The sequence below is a fragment of the Nothobranchius furzeri genome, chromosome 14 (assembly GCF_043380555.1).
Source record: "Nothobranchius furzeri strain GRZ-AD chromosome 14, NfurGRZ-RIMD1, whole genome shotgun sequence".
Lineage (NCBI taxonomy): Eukaryota > Metazoa > Chordata > Actinopteri > Cyprinodontiformes > Nothobranchiidae > Nothobranchius > Nothobranchius furzeri.
The window spans coordinates 39,764,650-39,786,755 of record NC_091754.1 but is presented as its reverse complement, the minus strand read 5'-3'; the positions used below and the strand labels follow the sequence as shown (position 1 = coordinate 39,786,755).

At 46.5% G+C, this 22,106-nt stretch overlaps 2 protein-coding genes across 2 annotated transcripts in view; one reads left to right on the top strand and one right to left on the bottom strand.

Moving 5' to 3' along the window:
* fundc1 (FUN14 domain containing 1) overlaps window positions 1-22,106 on the bottom strand; it is a 497,656-nt gene that overhangs the window by 54,773 nt on the left and 420,777 nt on the right. The window lies entirely within an intron of this gene.
* Window positions 288-21,719, top strand: ndp (norrin cystine knot growth factor NDP). Its single transcript, XM_070544115.1, has 2 exons — window positions 288-637; window positions 21,337-21,719. The coding sequence occupies exons 1-2, from the start codon at window positions 431-433 to the stop codon at window positions 21,559-21,561; spliced, it is 432 nt and encodes a 143-aa protein (XP_070400216.1). The 5' UTR covers window positions 288-430; the 3' UTR covers window positions 21,562-21,719.

Here is a 22,106-nt window from a genome sequence, read left to right as displayed (position 1 = left end):
TAACTTTAGAAGCTAAGATTTGATTATAAATAATTAGACATCACCACAAAGACTTGTTTTAAGCCAAATAATTTTAAATATTGCAGTTTTTGATGTAATGCACTATGCAAAGGTCAGGGTATGTGTGTGTAACATTCTGTACCCCGATACAATTTCTAGTTTCTTCTCTGTGCTTGTCTGAAACGATCCCTTCCTGGTTGTGTTCTTCTTGCAGATGAGGTGGATTGAGATGATGAGAGGTGGAGAAGCTTCGTGACTACCTCTTCCTCTTACAGCTACCTGAATTCACCCCTCTTCTGTGCTAGAAGGAACCAAAGAACCTCAAACACAGTTTGACATCAGAAGAGAAAACACAGACCAATGCTTCATAAGCGTGACTTCCTGGACACTCTTTAAGGATCGGAATCAGGAATATTGGGATGTCCCAGTCATGAAAACTTCATTGTCAATGAGCCCTCCTTCTGGCCTATTGCTGGTCCTGATGTTCTGCCCCCTGCTGGGCTTTGTCCCGTCCTCCAGCAGCAACACTTCTGGGAACAACAGCCACCCTCATCTGGGCAACACTGACCTAGATCGCTGCATGAGGCACCACTTTGTAGAAACCATTACTCATCCAATTTACAAATGCACCTCCAAGGTAATAAGCATTCTCACACACACAATAGAGATGGACCAGATCCTCTTACTCCCTCTGTGTGTGTTTGTACGTGTGTCTGTGTGTGAGTGTGTGTGTGTGTGCATGAGAGAAAGTGTGGACACGCTCACACAGACAATTTCTGCACTTTCAAGCTGAAGGTTTTTCACACCAGTCTGAACATCGATACAGATGTGCCCTCAACACCAAGCCAATATGTTGGTGAGCAGCAACAGACCCGTGTGCTGTAGATTGGATTTTATTATACAGCTGGCCAGTTGCCCCTGGCAGGGCTTCTCTTGGTACCCATTACATAATAACTGTATAGGGAGCCTAAGTCACTTCCACATCATGGGTCCCTGGAAGAAGGAAAAAAAGAATGCAAGTCAACGGGGCTAAAAACGCAATTTTTTAATCCACTTTGCCTTAGACCCTGGATCACACATATGTTGTACTGCAATTTAAATGAAAACAATAATGGGTTTGTCAACCATGCCTGTCACGTACTTTGTGATTTATCAGCTTGTAAAAGTTCGTAATTAGCATGACTACAAACTAGAAATTGGCACGTCGCATATGTGACATCACCACATAATCTCCTCCCCCTAGCGTAGCTGCTACTTACTACACAACCATATTTAATAATAATAATGCATTGAACTTATATAGCGCTTTTCAAGACACCCAAAGACGCTTTCACACTCTCACATTCACACACTGCTAGTGATGGTAAGCTACTTATAACCACAGCCGCCCTGGGGAGGTCTGACAGAGGCGAGGCTGCCATTTGGCACCGTCGGCCCCTCTGACCACCACTAACACAGGCACGTTGGGTGAAGTGTCTTGCCCAAGGACACAACAGCAGGATACCCCTGGCGGGAGCTGGAATCGAACCCGTGACCCATGATCATGAGGCAACTCGCTCTACCACCTGAGCTACTGCTGCCCCAGATTTAGGGTGGTTATTTCCTCCAGTGGGAACTTTGCTAAACTTACAGCCATTTTCCCTCAGTTTTCTTGGTGTCTGGGTCGATGACGTCACTTTTGTGAAGCACATTTATAGTCCTGGACTTATTTTTACACAAAGCCTAAAATAGCATTTCTCCCTGTTTAAAAATAAGCGCGTTCTTGGTATCAAAATTTGTCTTTAAAATTCACAGACATCATATGTGAAATCCATGGAACATAACGAGCGAAACTGGAAAATATAGTTTTTAGCCCCATTGACTTGCATTCATTTTTTCATTCTTCCGGGGACCCATCGTCCGGAAGTGACTTAGGCTCCCTATAACAAAATGCCACGTAGGTTTACAACCTTTATTAGTCAGAGCAAATTCAATGAACAGCCTATTTCAACGACGCAGATGCACAAGTCTTATGACGGCTGTTGTACTACTTCTGAGTTGATGCTTATGATAACCAGGTCACTTAAGTTCTTTTGTGCCATTGATCAGCTTCAATTTTGGGAAGCATCGCTCAGCAGAGCAGCTGTAAAAGGGAGAGGAAGGGGTAACCTCAAACATCAGCACTGACCCAGTTATGACAAAAATCCATCATAAAAACAGATGATTAAGATTATTTTTGGTCTAAATGGTAAGTTACACAATGCAGTTAATGCAAATATGACTACAATTAATAATAAGATTATGAAATGAAACAGTTCTCAAATATGGATGGATGGATGGATGGATGGATATATGGATGGATGGATGGAGAGAGGCAGACAGATAGTACCAATGACAGCCCATCCATCCATCCATCCATTTTCATCCGCTTATCCGGAGTCGGATCGCGGGAGCAGTAGCCTAAGGCGAGAGGCCCAGACTTCCCTCTCCCCAGCCACTTGGGCCAGCTCCTCCGGGGAAATCCCAAGGCGTTCCCTGGCCAGGTGAGAGACATAGTCCCTCCACTGTGTCCTGGTTCTACCTTTAGGTCTCCTCCCGGTTGGACGTGCCCTGAAAACCTCACCAGGGAGGCGTCCAAGAGGCAGCCTGACCAGATGCCCGAGCCACCTCAACTGGCTCCTCTCGATGTGGAGGACCAGCGGGTCTACTCCGAGCCCCTCCTGAATGACCGAGCTTCTCACCCTATCTCTAAGGGAGAGCCCAGCCACTCTTCGGAGAAAACTCATTTCGGCAGCTTGTATAAGCAATCTCGTTCTTTCGGTCACTACCCAAAGCTCATGACCATAGGTGAGGGTAGGAACGTAGATTGACCGGTAAATGGAGAGCTTCGCCTTCTCACTGAGCTCTCTCTTCACCACGACAGACTGGTACAACGCCCGCATCACTGCAGATGCAGCACCAATCCACCTTCCAGTCTTGCTCCATGGTCTCACTGAACTCCTCCCATGCCCAGGTTTTTGCCTTGGCGACCACCCGAGCCGCATTCCGCTTGGACTGCCGGTACCCGTCAGCTGCCTCTGGAGTCCCACTGGCCAAAAAGACCTGATAGGACTTTTTCTTCAGCTTGACAGCATCTCGGGTTTGGGGGTTGCCACCACAGCAGGCACCGACGATCCTGCGACCACAGCTCCAGTCGGCCGCCTCAACAATGGAGGCATGGAACAGGGTCCATTTAGACTCAATGTCCCCCATCTCCCCTGGAATATTTTGGAAGTTCTGTCAGAGGTGGGAATTGAAGCTCCTTCTGACATGAGACTACCAGATGTTCCCAGCAAACCCTCACAATACGTTTGGGCCTGCCTGGTCTGACCGGCATCCTCCCCCACCATCTGAGCCAACTCACCACCAGGTAGTGGTCAGTTGACAGCTCCGCCCCCTCTTCACCCGAGTGTCCAAAACATGCAACCGCAGGTCGGACGAAACAACAACAAAGTCGATCAACGAGCTGCGGCCTAAGGTATCCTGTTGCTAAGAGCACATATGGACATCATTGACAGCACGAATTAAAAGGCTATAAACAACATACTAACCTAACTTGGATTTTAATATGGATCTACTATACTGTGAGCTGTGACAGCTGCACAGGTGAGCCCAGGAGGTGTGTCAAACAATCAAAACACTGTTGGGCTTGTCTTGTTATTATTATTATTATTATTATTATTATTATTATTGTTTATTTTTGTTTTTATTATTATTTATTTATACTTCATCATTATCAGCATAAATATTTTTATATTAATGTTGTGGGAGAAAAAATTATTATTATTTTTTTACTACCGTTATTGTTATTATATTTAATGTTGCAAATGATAATAATGATTATAATAATACCCTTATTATTTATTCTCTATTATTTACTATAAGATTAATGTATGTGTTTAATTGCTTATTTTATCGCATACACATGAAGGCGTCATATTATAGCTACTCACACACACATCTTTGGGTGCACTTAGGTTTGTCTCATGGAACGTACATGGAGCTGGCTCTAGAGAGAAGAGATTAAACATTTTTGATCAGTTAAAAAGAGTGCAAGCAGACGTAATATTATTACAAGAGACTCATAGATCTGCCACATCTGCAGATTAACTTAAAACACCTGAGTTTCCCAGCATGTTCCCTGCATGCTATAACTCTAGGCAAAGGGGTGTAGCTATTTTAATACACAAAAACATCAATTTCACAGTATTCGACACAATTTCAGTTCCAGAGGGTAGATTTATAATGTTAAAATATCTGTACAGAACCAAAGCTTATTTATCGTCAGCATATACTGTCCAAATATTGATCACTCTCCATTATTTCATAATTTTTTCTCTGTACTCTCTGAACACTTGGACTGTCCACTTATACTTGGAGGTGATTTTAATTTTTGGATGGACACTTTAACAGACAGGCTCAGTACAGCTGGGACTCAGCGCAATTGGCAATCCACTAACATAGTTAAACAGTACATGAGTGATTATGGGCTTTGTGATGCATGGCGGTCTCTTCATCCCAACCGTAGAGAGTATACTTTTTTCTCACACGTCCATCACCCTCATTCACGTTTGGATCATTTTCTAGTCAGCAGCTCATTGTTGGCTGACATTTCAGACACCGAGATACACCCCATAGCTGTCAGGGACCATGCTCCGGTTTCTTTAAATCTGGTAAACAAGAAGACAACCCCACCAAGCAAAAACTGGAGGATTAATACATCACTGCTTAAAGATGAAGGCTTTATTGATTTTTTTTTAAATGGAGTGGGCTTTATATTTAGAACATAATGACCTGCCTGGAACATCAGCATCTATTCTCTGGGAGGCAGGAAAGGCAGTGATGAGAGGTAAAATAATCTCTTTCTCATCACATAAGAAATAAACAGAAAACAAACGTATTCAGGAGTTAGAAGAAATCATTAAGTCTTTAGAGGCATCCACAGAAGAAGAATTACTGAGCAAATTACGTAAAGCTAAATTAGAACTTCTTGGAATTATTGACAAAAAGACACAATTTTTAGCACAAAGACTATGAATAGAAAACTTTGAACATAGTTCTTAGCTAGCCAATTAAAAATAAATAAAGAGAAAACTACCATATCTGCTGTTAAAGACTCAACCGGGAATATAGTGTATGACCCTGAAAGAATAAACAACACCTTCAGAGACTTTTACCAAACTTTGTACTCACCACAGATAAACCCATGAGATAACGAGATCAATGAGCTCCTTGGCAAGATAACACTTCCTAAATTATCAGACAGCCAAGCTACAGTCCTGGACTCGCCACTAACATCAGCTGAGCTCCAGGAAGCCCTTAAATCCATGCCTAATAGGAAAGCTCCAGGTCCAGACAGGTTTCCAGCAGAGTTCTTCAAAGAATTCTGGATCATTCTGGCTCCAAAATTTTTCAGAATGGTGAGGGAAATCGAAGAGAGCGGCAGATTACAGCCAAACATGAATTCAGCCAATATAAGTCTCTTGTTAAAACCAGGCAAAGACCCTGCATTTCCTACCAGCTATCGCCCAATTTCTCTTATTAATTTGGATCTCAAAATAATTGGTAAAGCCCTGGCAAAAAGATTAGAGAAGGTAACCCCCTTCATAATACACCCTGACCAAACTGGTTTCTTCAAGGGTAGACAGTCATCCACAAACTCACGTAGATTACTTAATTTGATAGATTTCTCTTACAGTAGAAACATAGAAACTAGTATATTATCTCTAGATGCAGAAAAGGCTTTTGATAGAGTTAACTGGAAGTTCTTATTTGCAACTTTACAAAAATTTGGTTTTGGGAACTTCTTCATAAACTGGCTACTAACATTATACAGTTCACCAACAGCACGTGTCAGGACAAACGACCGAATATCAGCTAGCTTCTGTCTTCAGAGGGGGACCAGGCAGGGATGCTCACTCTCCCCCTCACTGTTTGCTGTTTTTATCGAACCACTAGTGGCAGCAATTAGGCAAACAACAGATATTAAAGGGATAGAGTGTAAGAAAATAGAACATAAGATCGGTCTTTAAGCAGATGATGTTTTACTCTTTCTCCAGATTTCTGAATCCTCTCTCTCCCATTCAATAGAACTGATAAACTCTTTTTGAAGAGTTTCAGATTACTCGATAAACTGGTTAAAATCCACAGTTCTACCAATTAATTTCTCATTTGTCAATTTGTTTAATACACAATTGGAGTCAGGAAATATCACATACCTGGGAATTAATGTCTCTCCCAAGCTGGCAGATCTAACCAAACTAAACTACATCCCACTTTTAAAGAAAGTGGAAGATGATCTTGCAAGATGGAAATCCTGACCGATATCACTCATGGGAAGGGTTGCTACAATTAAAATGATGGTCTTACCCAGAATAAATTACTTATTCTCGATGATCCCAAACAAACCACCAGCTGACTGGTTTAAATCTCTGGACTCTTCAGTTACTAAATTCCTTTGGCAGGATAAACCTCCACGAATTAGCTTAAAAACGCTTCAGAAGACAAAAGACAGAGAAGTACTGGATTTACCCAACTTTTATTATTATTTCTTAGCCAACAGGCTGCAATATATACCAAGATGGTTGCAAGATAACCCATTAGATGAGTCCTGGTTAGACATAGAGCACACACTTTGCAATACGATAGAGCTTTCAGACTTACCATTTATTAGCTCAAGCATAAGAAAACATGAAAGCTTCAAACGTATTAGTATCAGCACCTCTCTGACAGCATGGTGGGAGTATCTAAAAATGACAGTCTTCACTAATACCATGCAGACACACACCTATCTGGAATAATCCTGACATTTTGCAAAATAACCAAATGATGAACCTTCCGGACTGGAAAAATAAAGGGATCCTTTACCTCGAACACATATATGAAGGATTGGACTTCATCCCATTTAATCGAATAGTCTCCCAATTTGGAATTGATAAGAAGAGCTTTTTAGAATATCACCAAATTAATTCTGTAGTCAAACAAAAATGTAAGCTCAATAAGATAGAATTACAAACACCACCAAGGGTATTAGACTTCTATAATCTCAAACCCCCCAAACTACTGTCTAAAGTATATAAGACACTGTCCAAAATAGACAATACAATTGCAATCCCTATTGAAAAATGGGAGGTGGATCTATCAGTTAGCTTTGACCTGAACTTCTGGTCCCAAACTTGTTAAAAAATGTTTTAAAATGATCAGACACCCCAATTTACAATTAATTCAGTACAAAATTCTACACAGAGTACACTATACAGGTCATCGGATGTTCAAGATGGGGTTTGTGTCATCTGACGCATGCACACACTGCACAAACAACATTCCTGACAATTACATTCACACACTGTGGTCCTGTCCACCTGTCCAGGAATTTTGGGGTAGAGTATGTGAGGATCTGTCAAAATGTCTGAAATGTCATATCCCAACTTCCCCCTCTCTTTGTTTTACTGGGAAACCTGGACGATGTCCCGATTGAAACATCTTTGGTTCACGTGGTTCTGACTGCCATATGCATCGATAAGAAAACTATACTCTTGAATTGGAAAAATAGAGCAACTCTCTGCATTAACCAGTATAGAAATATTTGTAATATCATATTGCACTTGATTTAGCCTCTGCTTCCACCTCAAATCAATCTCTCTGGGCTCCTTTGCTCGGTTCCATCACATAGCGATGATGGGGGGCCGTTGATGTTGTCCTGCGGGATGATGTGTGTGCGTGTGTGTGTGTGTGTGTGTGTGTGTATGGGGGGGGGGGGGGGGTCTGAGTTTGGAATATCGGGATGTTGCCTGGAGGTGGATTCACTGGGGGTATCTAGGACTGGGAGGCCGTTGCCCCCCTCTGGAGGTGCTTGGGTTGCCTCGGGGGGTGGACTAATAGCAGTTGTGAGTGGGGCCCCTTGGAGGTCTTGGCGGCGGCCATGGGTCACTGCCGGGCAGCTGCATTGCCCCTGGGCGGGGCTGAGTGGGGGCCTGGGGGCTCAGGGTGTGGGGGTGGCCGGCCCCGTGTGGGGATCTGGGCGGGGCCTTGGGGGTCGGGTCCTGACATGTATGCTGCCGGGAAGAAGGCAGGAACATGCAGCAGTGCCTGACTCAGGTTCAGGGGCCTCGGGTAGGCCTTGGCTCCTCTAATGTCCCATCACAGGGGAGAGGGAAGTCCAGGAGGGGGAGGAACCAACCTTACCTGGATGTCCTATGTCTTTTATAGTCCGGAAGTTGTGCAAATGCAGGGATGGGCATGGATATTCTGCTGGGGTGGGGCTGGGTTGGTGCCCTCGGACTCCCCATCCCCACACATTTCTCTCCTCCTGCTCCCTCATATCATCACACAAACATGCACATAGGACCTTGGGGAGTGGACAAGTCAGGGAGTGCGGGTATGGACCTGTGATGGCCACATCCATGTCCACACAACGGTGAACGTTAAGTACACTCTTGCACTTTTATGATTGCAGTTTGTATGTTTATATTTCTTTGGATTTATTGTTTAGATGGCTTAAATGCATTAGTTCTAATTGTAAGCACGCACATTTAGTTAACTGCTGTATTTTATGCCTTTCATTTGTTCAATTTAAGTTGATTTGTTTTCTCTTACCGGTGCTGAGGTTCTCCACTTCCTGCTTCCTGAGATGGGACAGGCAAACAGGGTTGAAGGGGTTCTGTCAGCTAAATACAGGAGGAGCTGATGGGACCAAACCAATAGCTCCCTGAAGAGGGGACTGAAGAATTTCCTTTAGTTTATTATTTTGTCATTTGTTAATTAATTTAAGTTTGAAGTTAAATAGTTAGGTTTATGGGTTAGGATGTTTAGGTTTATTAACAATCTGACTGTACTGATTTGTGGTTTTAGTTTTAGTTAGTAAATGTTTGTCTAGTAATCCCTATTGTTCATATGGTCTGATCAGCCAGTGTGTATATATACCCTTGTGTGTCTTTGTTTGTTAGGTCGGTTATGGTTTCAGTCAGTCAGTATGTTAAGTTAGAAGTTTATTGAGTATCAGTTTGTTTGTTTGACCTCTTTTATGAGCTTGAGCTGTTTTTGTGAGGACATTTTAAAACAAAAAGGAAATTAAAGAGTCTATTTTTGGAAATTGCCTGTGTTCCTCCACTCATTCGGCTTGATCCCTCACATTTGGTGTCAGAAGTGGGATCTGGAGGACACAGCATAGTTTTTGCCATGCAGACTGGAGTACGGACAAGGAAAGGCAACAAAGGGGAAATCAAGGAGACGGTGCAACAGTCTGATGTTGGGGAGATGGAGGATGGAGCTGCAGTCAACCTGGGGGACACCGAGGATGAGGAAATTAGGGAACCAACATTGAAGGATTTGACAAGTGTTCTTCAAACCTTTATGGGACAACAAGATATGAGAGATAAGAAGAGGGAGGAGGAGTCTGAACAACAGGAGCAGCGTTTTAAGGGGACGGTAGGACGGGTTTTCACAGCATCTGTACACATTCCTTCCTTCGTGGGGGTTGTTGTTAGCAGCTCACGGCTGCCTTGGCGTCAGATTTGGATAACAAGACTTTGTTTGGGTCAGGCAGAGATAATTTTCCTCTCTGCCTTGAAGTCTGTATTGATCATTCAAGTCCTCCAGTGAAGCCAATTTAGGTACTAATCATCCCCACACCGTCCAGTGACCCTCTCCGAGATGACATCCATTTTGCGCACTAATACCGGTAATGCAGCAAGGACATTGTCCAGCTTACGATTCACCTCGAGTAACGTCCCAGTCTGTGAGGTCACCGCCCGGGTGGTGCTTTCCGTGGGTGCGGGTCGCACTCCAATTGCTCCCGTCTCCCCAAATTTCCAGAAAACCAGATATCCTCCCACTCCAATCAGAAGACATCCAGTGATCATCAAGCCAAATATCCACATGTTTTCGACATCCTCAATGGACAAATGAGAGAGAAAAACGATCCTCCAGACCTTCCAGGAATCGAGCGCATATCTCGCTGCGTGTGTCCCTTGAGGGCAAGTGGGAGCCCCCTCCTCCATTCTCTTCGTAGAAAAGATCTTATCAATCGTGTTGAATGACCAATTAATTAAATCCATTTCCAAAAAATAGGGATTTCCAGAAGAAATGCAAAGAAGTGCTCTGTAGGCAGACAGGACAAAGAGCCTTCGGAAAAAAAGATAAGGGAGCAAAAGCAGAAGCGTCTGTTCTCTGCGAGTGCCAAAGCCAAAGATTAGATGCCTTTGTCACAACTCCATGTGACAATGGCACTCAGGCCAGGTCTTGATTTATCAAATCAGTCCTCCTTTCTTCCTATGTCACCTGTTGTGTTGACCACCTCCTATCTGATAACAAACGGAGTGTCAGATTCTGCAGCTTCTATGTCACTGCCAACCAACATGAAAGCTTTTCATGATCTACCCACTGCTCCACACATTTCTCTGACCAAAAGCAGCTCCTCACGATGGAAAAATTTGGGCCATATGGTCAACGCTGCATGTAATGCCACTGAATTTGTCACAGTTCAACCTGGATTTTCTGTTTCTGACTGAAGTTCGGCAGCAAACATCTGATTATTCTGGTCTGATTGAACTCTGCCCGAGTGGTTATTCTTGTCTTAGCCAGCCTCTGGATTTTGGTCGTGGTGGAGGCCTAGCTGCTGTTTTCAGAGACCATCTTCCATGTAGCTCTACAACCTCTGGCCGCTTTGCTTCCTTTGAACTGCAGCTGATTAAAGTCGGGCGTAAGGACCCGTTCTGCTGTGCTGTGGTTTATCGTCCACCTGGTCCAAACAGTTCTTTCCTTCAGGAGTTTAGTGACTTTCTATCCTCCACTGTGAAGCTGTCCAGACTGGTGATTGTTGGTGATTTTAACATCCACGTTGATGACCCCTCAGACCACTTTGCCATGAATTTCTCCAGCCTGATGGACTCCTTCAGCTTTAGCCATTACGTTTCTGGCCCCACACACACCAAAGGCACACTCTAGACCTTGTTTTTACCCTGAGTCTAAATGCTGGCAGTGTTTGTCCTGAGGACATTCATATTTCAGATCACCATTGCATTTTCTTTAACTTGTTAGTTTCTGTGTCCCCACCTCTGGCTCACCATATGGTTAGTTCTTGTTTTCTTAATGAGAGCACAGCTAGCAATTTTTCTGCTGCTTTTGATCCACCCTTTTCTTCTGATAACGACCCAGATTTATTACATGAAGACTGGATTACTGTAATTCATTACTCTCAGGAAGTCCACAGAATGTGGTTAAAAGTCTTCAGCTTGTCCAAAATGCTGCAGCTAGAGTTCTGATGAGAATTAAAAAGAGAGATCATATCTCTCCTGTCTTAGCTTCCTTACATTGGCTACCTGTTAAATTCAGAATAGATTTTAAGATCCTTCTTCTCACATATAAAGCTCTTAATAATCAAGCTCCATCATACATCAGTGATCTGATTGTTCCATATGTTCCTAACCGAGCACTTCGCTCTCAGACTGCAGGTTTACTGGTGGTTCCCGGAATATCTAAAATTAGGATGGGAGGCAGATCTTTTAGTTAGCAGGCTCCTCCCCTGTGGAACCAGTTCCCAGCTTTAGCCCGTGAGGCAGACACTTTGTCTACTTTTAAGACTAGGCTTAAAACATTTTTATTTGATAGGGCCTGTGGTTAAAACCTGATGTTAGCCTAAATCTGGAAAAGTGGGGGAGTAGAGGGAGGTGGAGTGTACAGTCGGTAAAGACGGCTCTCCCTTGCCCTGCCTCCAACATGCCTCCATCTAAATAGAATAGATTATCCAGAGTTATCTCTGTAGTTATGCTGCTATAGGCTTAGACTGTCATATTCTGTCCCTTTGTTCCCCAGCCCCTCCAGTTCCCACTCCAGGTTCTCCTTTTGTGTTTCATAGCGCCCTCATGTGTCCTTTGTCTACATCTCATTTATGTGTCTCCTGTGTTCCTTTAGTCTTCTCCAGTCACCCCTCTGCAGCCAGTCATCCCTCTGCAGTGTTTATAGTTTCAGCTTTTCATTTTTATTAGTCTGTTTAATATGTTTTGTCCCACCGGTTTTTGTAGTTCTCCTTCCCTTTAGAATTTTAGTTATATGGTTGCTTTTCTGTTTTTCGGTTCACTCTTAGGTCATGTTAATTTCTTCCCTGATTAGTCATTGCTTTCACCTGTTCCTCCCCCCACACTCCACACACCTGCAGCTCATCTGCCTCCCATTATGTGCCAGTGTATTTAAGTCCTGTCTTGTCTCTGTGTCTTGTTGGTCCATTGTTGCTGTTTGTGGTAATTCTGTCAGTCTCTCGTTCCTAGTCTCTAGTGTTTCTCGTGTCTCAGTTGGATCTCTAGTTTATTTTGGATTTTTGGACATTTTTGGACTTTGGCTCCCTGCCCTGGATTTATTCTTCGTTTCATCCTTCAAAAATAAAGGATTTTACTTTACATCATCTCTAGCCTCGTGCCATCCTGGGTTTCTGCATTTTGGGTTCTAACATCCCTCCAAAACGTGACAGAATGGACCGAACAGCACAGAAACCAGCAGAACCCGGGACTCTACTACCAGACCGCTACCGGTACTGTGGCGACCCAGATGGATGCCGTATCTATGTGGAAGCATGCGCTCATCTGGACTCGGTGTCCTCGGACTTTGAGAGGCTCTCCATCATGTTATACAGTTTGGGTGGTAGCGCCCAACGTTGGGCTGCGGACTATTTCGAAGATCGCCCACTCAAATCTGTGCCATTTTGGGCATTCGCTAAGGAGCTACTACGGACCTTTGGCCGGGACCCTATTCCACCACACAAGAACCCAGCGAAACCACCAGGTTCACCAATGAACCAACCAGAGGGTCCTAGTTGTGGGAAGAGTTTTCCGGCAGCTTCTCCAGGTCTGCGTTGCTGGCGAAATACAGTTCCTCCTGACGCCACCTCCAGTCTCCTGGTGGGTCAGGTCTCCGAGGGATCTGTCGATTCGCCTCATGGTCTGCGCTCAGGTTCTGGAGTCATGCAGGAAGCAGCCTCCACTCCCCTGGTGGATCAGAGGTCTCCCACCCGACGACGACGTCGCAACCGACACAAGCAGTCATCTGAGGCCAGAGCTGGGCATCCTGCTTCAGCGGTAGTCCCGGAGGTCACACTGCATCCTGCTTCGGCGGTGGTCCCAGAGATCACACCGTATCCTGCTTCGGCGGTGGTCCCAGAGGTCGCACCACATCCTGCTTCGGCGGTGGTCCCGGAGGACGCATAGCATCCCGTTCTGGCAGTGGTCCCGGAGGACGAATCGCATCTGGTCCAGCCCGTCCACGAGGCTCCTGTCCAGCCCGTCCACGAGGCTCCGGTCCAGCCCATCCACAAGGCTCCGGTCCTAGGGTCGACGCCCTCAGTCCAAGGGTCGACACCCTCAGTCCAAGGGTCGACGCCTCCAGGCCAGAAGTCGACGCCCCCACGCCAGAAGTTGACGCCCCCAGGCCAGAAGTTGACGCCTCCTGTCTCGAAGTCGACAGAAGTAGGCGTCTCCAACTCTGAAGTAGACGTTTCCAGCTCCAGCTCTGAAGTAGACGTCTCCAGCTCCAGCTCTGAAGTATACGTCTCCCCGCCTCAAGTCTCGATGTCCCCGCCTCAAGTCTCGACGTCCCCGTCTCATGTCTGGACGTCCCCGTCTCAAGTCTCGACGTCCCCGTCTCAGGTCTTGACGTTTCTACAAGTGTTCCAGTTCCCACAAGTGTTCCGGTCTCAAGTGTTCCAGTTCCCACAAGTGTTCCAGTCTCAAGTGTTCCAGTTCAGAATCAGAATCAGAATCAGAATCAGAATCAGAATAGGTTTATTGCCATTTTCAGTGAACAAACAATTCACAAACTAGGAACTTGCTTCGGTACTAATGTGCTACATATAACATGAATAATAAGATTAAAAATAGAATAAAATATAATAAAAAAGCTAGAATAAAACTTTCAGCGATAAAAAAATGGCAGGTAATTGTAACATGGCCGATAACGTGACGTTGTGTTGAGTACGGAAGACGAGCATGGTTGTGTGTTTATAATCTATTCACAAGTCTAACGGCAGATGGAAAGAAGCTGTTCTTATGGCAGGAGGTTTTGGTCCGGATGGACCGTAACCTCCTGCCTGGGGGAAGTGGCTCAAAAAGTCTGTGACCCGGGTGCGAAGGGTCAGCTGCTATCCGACCTGCACGCCCCCAAGTTCTGGAGACGTACAGGTCCTGGAGAGATGGAAGGCTGCAGCCAATCACCTTCTCAGCAGAGCGCACAATGCATTGCAGTCTATGTTTGTCCCTCACCGTGGCTCCAGCTTACCACACAGCGATGGAGGAGGTGAGGATGGACTCAATGATGGCCGTGTAAAACTGCACCATCATCTGGGCTGGCAGCTTGGCCTTTTTCAACTGCCGCAGAAAGTACATCCTCTGCTGGACCTTTTTGATCAGGGAGCTGATGGATGGCTCCCATCTAAGGTCATGTGTGATGGTGGTTCCGAGGAAGCGGAAGGAGTCCACAGTGGTGACGGGGGTGTCCGTCAGGACGAAGGGGAGAGATGGGGCTGTGTGTCATGTTCCTGAGCCGAGGTGAGCACTCTCTCCTCACTAACAATCTCTGAGGCAATCTTCCACAGGTGAGGAGCGGAGGGTGCTGCAGGTGTGCCAAATCTCCAGTCTGGAGGTCAGGTATAAAAGGAGAATGGAGACACCACACTGCGCCGGATGATTGCACCTGTTAGGTAGCACCAGCCTCTCGACTTCGTTTGCTTGTTGAATCTTTGATAGTGGATTACTGGCTCTGACCTTGGACTGTTTTTCTGGATTATGCCTTTTGGATTTTCCCCTGAACTGTTTGTTTGCTCTGCTCAGGATACCCAACTCTTCACACTTCTCTCGCTGCTTGAACCTCGGATTTCCAGAACCACGTCCCATCCTCTTCTACGCCTGCTCATTATCTCCTCTGCCTCACCCGCCCCAACCCGCTGAATTCCACCTGTGCTCACCTTGGCTACCCTCCTTTCCCACACGTCATGGACTACCTTATGGACTAACGCCAAACGGCACACCCTCACTGGATTTACCAGTGCACTTTTTTTCCTGCTTAGAAAATAAAGAACTTTTCTTTTTACCCACCTACTGAAGTCGTGTTGATTCTGCATGTTTTGGGTTAAACACCTCCCGCGAGTCATGACTCTGTGACTTTCCTGAAGTCCACAATCATCTCCACTGTCTTCTGAGCATTGAGCTCCAGGTTGTTGCTGCTGCACCAGTACACCAGCCGTTCCACTTCCCTCCTGTAGGCAGACTCATCGCCGTCAGAGATGAGCCCGATGAGGGTGGTGTCGTCCTCAAACTTGATCAGTTTAACGGAGTCATGGCTTGAGGTGCAGCAGTTTGTGTACAGGGAGAAGAGCAGAGGAGAAAGGACACAGCCCTGTGAAGATCCTGTGCTAATAGTCTTAGTGGTGGAAACATTCTTCCCCAGCTGCACGCACTGCCTACGGTCTGTCAGGAAGTCGGTGATCCACCTGCAGGTGGAGTTGGGTACGTTGAGCATGGAGAGCTTATCCTGGAGCAGAGCAGGGAGGATGGTGTTGAACGCAGAGCTGAAGTCCACAAACAGGATCCTAGCGTAGGTTCCCGGGGAGTCCAGGTGCTGCAGGATGAAGTGGAGGGCCAGGCTGATGGCATCGTCTACAGACCTGTTAGCTCTGTTTGCGAACTGCAGAGGGTCCAGGAGGGGGCAGGTGAAGGACTTGAGATGAGGGAGGACCAGGCGCTCAAAAGACTTCATGACTACAGACATCTGCGCCACAGGCCTGTAGTCATTCAGTCCAGTGATACGGGATTTCTTAGGGACAGGGACAATGGTGGACAGCTTAAAGCAGGCTGGAACATGGCAGGACTCCAAGGAGATGTTAAAGATGTCCGTGAAGATTGGACACAATACCTCTGCGCAGTGTCTCAGGGTAGCGGGGGAGACACCGTCCGGGCCCGGGGATTTCCGAGGGTTTTGCTTACGGAAAACCCTAAGCACATCCTCTTCTGTCACTGAGAAGGCAGTGGAGGGGGAGGGGTGGTCAGCGGGGACTGTACTATTCACAGTGGTGAAGGTGGTGGCGGAAGCATGTGACACCAGAGTGGCTGAAGAAACCTGTGCAGTAGGGGGTGTGGGGGATGGGTGTTGCATTTCAAACCTTGCATAAAAGGAGTTAAGTTGTTCAGCCAGTTGTAGATCGTCAGCAGCATGTTGGGCCCTAGGCTTGTAGTTAGTGATTTGCCTGAATCCTCTCCAAACAGAGGCGGTGTCATTGTCAGAGAACTGCTCCTTTAGACGCATATTGTACCGGGATCTCGCCTTTTTCAACTCTTTTGAGAACTGGTACTTAGCACCCTTGTAGCTTTCTCTGTCCTTGGCTCTGTGGGCTGCTTCTTTCTCCCTCCTCAGCTGTCTCAGTTTGGGTGTGAACCAGGGCTTATCGTTGTTAAAAGTGACCCTGGTTTTTGTTGGAATAATGCTGTCCTCACAGAATTTTATATATGACATCCAAGTTGTCTGTGGCAGATCCAAACATGTTCCAGTCTGTTGTGTCCAGACACATGCGAAGCTCCTCCACAGCCTCGCAGGTCCACTTTTTGGAAGTTCTCACTGCAGGTTTGGAGAGCTTCAGCATCTGCCTATATGAGGGGATGAGGTGAATCATGGCGTGGTCAGAGAAGCCGAGAGCAGCTTGCTGCACGGCTCGATAAGCTCCACTGATTGTGTTGTAGCAGTGGTCCAGCGTGTTCTGCTCTCTTGTCGGGCATTTAACAAACTGTCTGTACTTAGGCAATTCCTGGCTCAGATTTCCCTTGTTAAAGTCACCGAGGAAAATAACTAAAGAGTCCGGAAAGGTCTGTTCCACACTTAGGATCTGCTCCGCGAGCACACGTTGAGCCTTGTGCACGTCCACGCCAGGCGGGATGTAAACAGCGGCCAGAATGAATGAAGCGAACTCACGTGGGGAGTAGAATGGCTTACAGTTTATGAAGAGGAATTCCAGGGCAGGAGAGCAGTACTGGGAGATCACAGTCACATCTGAACACCAGGCATTTTTGATGTAGAAGCAGACACCTCCACCTTTTGTCTCTCCTCCAGATAAGACCCGCTGTCTGTCTGCGCGGAGGAGCTGGAATCCCTCCAAATGGAGCGCGCAATCCAGGGTCTGCTCATTGAGCCACGTTTCCGTGAAGCATAAGACAGAAGAGGAAGAAAAGTCTCTGTTTCGTCTCATCAGCAACGCCAGTTCATCCGTCTTGTTGCTAAGTGAGCGGACATTGGAGAAGAAGATCCCAGGTAAGGGCATACGTGAGCCGCGTCTTCGTAGACGCACGAGCACTCCCGCACGTTTCCCTCTCCTACGGCGTCTCACTTTCTTAATTAAAAAGTAGACCAAATCCGCCACATCCACTAAAAAACTGGAAGTAGGTCCGTCGGCGTTGATTTTCTGACGTTTAGAAGTTCTTCACGGGTTTAAGAGCACGCTGACACACAATTTGCAGACAAAAACAAACAAAACACGACGCACGTTAACACCAGGGCGTCCTTCCTCGGCGCCATCTTGGTTGGGTCTCCAACCAAGTTCCAGTTCCCACAAGTGTTCCAGTCTCAAGTGTTCCAGTTCCCACAAGTGTTCCAGTCTTAAGTGTTCCATTTCCCACAAGTGTTCCAGTCTCCCAAGTCTCAAGTCTTCCAGTCACAAGGGTTCCAGTCTCCCAAGTCTCAAGTCTTCCAGTCACAAGTGTTCCAGTCCCCTGTGTTTCAGTCTCAAGAGTCCCAAGTGTTCCTGTCTTGAGTCTCCCCAAAAGTGCCTACGTCCCAAGTGTTCCAGTCCCCACAAGTGTTCCAGTCTCAAGTCTCCCCACAAGTGGTTCAGACCCCTCAAGTGTTTCAGACCCCTCAAGTGTTCCAGACCCCTCAAGTGTTCCAGGCCCAAGTGTTCCAGCCCCATGGGTCCCAGTCTCCAGAGATCCAGTCTCAGTCCCTGTCTCCAGAGACCCTTCCTCATCTGCTGAAGACCCTTCCTCGTCCTCCTCCTCCAAAGCCCCCAATCCCCAGTGTTTCCTGTTCCCGCCTCCTGGTTCCCAGTCGCCAGCCCCCGAGACTTCCCTGGTCCCGCCTCCTGGTTCCCCGTCGCCGGCCCCCGAGAATTCCCTGGTCCCACCTCCTGGTTCCCTGTCGCCGGCCCCCGAGACTTCCCTGGCCCCGCCTCCTGGTTCCCCGTCACCGCCCCCCGAGACTTCCCTGGTCCCACCTCCTGGTTCCCCGTCGCCGGCCCCCGAGACTTCTCTGGTCCCGCCTCCTGGTTCCCCGTCGCCGGCCCCCGAGACTTCCCTGGTCCCGCCTCCTGGTCCCCCGTCGCCGGCCCCCAAGACTTCTCTGGTCCCGCCTCCTGGTTCCCCATCGCCGGCCCCCAAGACTTGCCCGGTCCCGCCTCCTGGTTCCCCGTCGCCGCCCCCCCGGAGTCCCCTGGTCCCTGGTCCCTCCTCGCCCGCCCTTGTGGGTTGTTTGTTGTTTGGTCCCTCCTCTCCCGCCCTGTGGTCTCTCGTGTCCTGTTTTGTCTTTGTCTTTTGTTTGTGGTTTTGTCTTGTTCTGGTTTTGTACGGCTGGTATCCGCCCTTGAGGGGCTGTGAGGTTTGTTCTTTTGTGTACCACTAACATCAGCTGAGCTCCAGGAAGCCCTTAAACCTCACAGCAGATGACATAGCACAACTGATAGGACTGGAAGCTGACTCCACTTACTTCACATATGACAAAATGTTGGGTAATTTTATCAATCCAGGATTACCTTTTAAGTTTAATGCACAAGGGGGTTATAGTAATCAATCATTCAACACCAATACCAATCACAAACAATCAATTTAGACGTAGTTCACTCTCATTAGACTTGACATCTTCCGAAAGTATTTATTAGCACACAAGCACACACACACACATTTGAATTTCCTTAGACTCTCAGGCGGGAAAGCTGTGAAGGGAGTCTAAACTCTAAGGCCTAGTCCACACGTAGCCGGGTTTATTTAAAAACGAATATCCGCCCCTCCAAAAACTTGCATCCACACCACCTCATTTAAAAAAAAACTGCCCACCCGTACCCGGATAAATACGTTGTTAAGGACATGCCAGACCTGTAGGTGGCAGTACTTCCCCCGTTCTTAACCTCGTCCTTCTTCTGTGGTCTTCCGCAAGGAGCAGTAATTCCACTTGCAAAAACAAACGAGCAAAAAGCGCTTGGACAATTGATAAAGCGAGCGCAGCTCTGAGGGCATCCATGCTGTCGGCTAGTGTAAACACAGGTCGCACACGTGATGTCAGCATTTTTTTGTCGCGGAGAGTGACGTTGCGGACCTTAAAACTCCGATTTTGTCTGTCCACACGCAGACACCCAAAACGGTGAAAACGCAGATCTTCACTTTGGCCGGAGTTTTTAAAAAGATCCGTTTTCGTGTGAAAAAACTCAGTTTTCGTGTGGATGACAGGACAAAACGTAGAAAAATATCTACGTTTTGGCAGATCCCCGGCTATGTGTGGACAGGGCCTAAAACTCCAGGTGCACCCTAAATCAACAAAGCAATTGCTAGACTTTCTCAAGGGAGTTTTACTGATAAAGGCCGGTTCTGAGGCAAGGTCATCCTCCCTGTAGGAACTGGTGGAGCCTGGTATCTGTCAACAGGATGAAGCTGCGTTTTAATGAGGCACCAGATATTTAACAGTCAAGCCACTAATATTAGTTCAATAACAAAATCAGTTTTTACTTAACGCCAACATTCTGTGAGAGTCAGCATTCTGTTAGTTGAGCTAACTTTGACTGGCCATCGGAGGGAAACTACAGCTGACGCAGCAAAACAGTTCCTTCAGCTATTCAGAAACAGCTGTTCTAGATGCAAACAATTTCATCTATCTGTTGTGATCCGGGAGACAACTCTGGACCGACCTGGTCGTACTGAGGTCTTTTCAACGAACTTTGGTACCTTGGGGTCCCACCACCCCACCCCCGACATCTCTGAACCGAAAGGGAGTCTCCTCAGGGGTACGTAGAACACAGCCAGATTGCGTCTGGTGCCGTTTTGATAATAACCAACTCCATAGTTTAATGCAGACCAAATTCTTTTCACCCAGAACTCAGTTATTCTAGATACAAGGTTCTGATAAACACACACCATAAAATCACCATACATCACATCCCGTCCATTTAGATTAATCCATCACAGTAGCCTTGGTTAACTTGTCATGTTTTTAATTGTTTAGAAAATAAATTCTTACTTTAATAAACCTGATTCTGTCTGAATTAATACGAAGTGTGATATGATCACTGAAAAGGCAAAGAATCCTAGAATCTTCTGATTAAACATTCAAAAACCAATAAGATGTGATATTCTATATTTATATAGAGAATCACAGCTTATTGGCCATAAGTAAAGGTAATATATTAAGCTTAAAAGCAACAATATTTAACCCTACACAGAGTTTAACTGGAGGAAGTTATCTTCTAGCCAGCTGGTGATCGCTGATAGACACTCTAGTAATTCAGACAGTTTGTAGAACTCAGAATCCTTAAAGGAGCAGTACAGCTGAATGTCATCTGCATATAGGTGATAAGAGACATTATGAAAAGAATCAGTTATCTGCTCTGGTGTGCTGCAGACTTTAGGATTCCTGACTTTTATTTTTAATGTTTGTGTTTTACACTAATGACACATTAAATCTGTGAAGCAAACAGCTGTTGAAGCTCTAGCTGTGAGAGGTGAAGCAGGAACAATAAGCACTAAGAGGGGCAAGCAAAGAAGGAGAGAGAAAGAGAGAGAGTGATAGCCTGATCTCTGGTCAGCACAAACAGAACTGGTTTTAATGTGTGTGTGTGTGTGTGTGTGTGTGTGTGTGTGTGTGTGTGTGTGTGTGTGTGTGTGTGTGTGTGTGTGTGTGTGTGTGTGTGTGTGTGTGTGTGTGTGTGTGTGTGTGTGTGTGTGTGGTGACACGCAGCAGCTGACAGGATCACATAACCTAGGAGGCTGTTCAGGGTAGCAACAGGAATGTAGTGACTCTCATCGGAATGCTACTTGGGAGGCCTCTAGTCTAACAGTCTGATGGAGTGTGTGGGTGTGTACTTAGAGATGACAAGTTGCTGGTTATCTATCCTCCAAACGATTCTTCTAATGTCAGTGTGGGAACCTGAGTGGAGTGATGGGGTTGCAGGTTTGCTGCTGGAGGTCTACGCAGACATTCAGAACCCAAATGGACTTGTCTGGGCAGATGCAAGCCCTGTCTGCCAGAACCTCTGGTTGATGAGAACACCTGTGATGAATCTTCTGTCTTTTCTGGCATGCTGTTTTGCAGATGGTGCTGCTGGCACGCTGTGAGGGCCACTGCAGGCACACCACCCGCTCAGACCCCCTAATCTCCTTCAGCTCCGTGCTCAAACAGCCTTTCAAAAGCTCCTGTTCCTGCTGCCGGCCACGCACCTCCAACCTGAAGGCAGTGAGGCTGCGCTGCTCCGGTGGGATGCGCATCACAGCCACTTACAGATACATCTTAGCCTGCAACTGCAAGGAGTGCAGCTGAGCTGGCAGCAGCTCCTTCTCACCTTCCAGACTCTCAACATCCAACATTTTTCTTGGCCTCAGAATATATGTTCAGAACCAGCAAATCTGGAGAGACTATTAGTTCCAAATGGGAGTGAAATGGTGTTTCGCTCTAAGCTTTGGTTTGGAGATTATAACACATTGAGATGCCATCTGCAGGTCTATGTACCCCTACGGAAGTCCCCGTTTAGATCTGGAATGTCGGGGGTCCAGCTTGGACCTTCTTGGAACTGACACCTGTAGATATGCAGCGGTTGCTGACCCTTCCAGTCTTGAGTTACTCCCAGGTCACGACAGTTTATTGGCATCAGCGAGACCCTGAAGGGGTCGTGATGGTTAAACTTTTATTCTGAAGGAACCGTTGCTGCAGGTGGAACATGCAACAGATTTAATCCAGGCAACAGATTTAATCCAGCTTGTCGTTAGGTTCTTTCAGCTTTAAGAGGAAAGTTACGGATTGGCCACTCCGATAACTTCTCTAGAACGCTTGGAACTGAAGTTAAGATGACGTGGGGCATAGTTTTA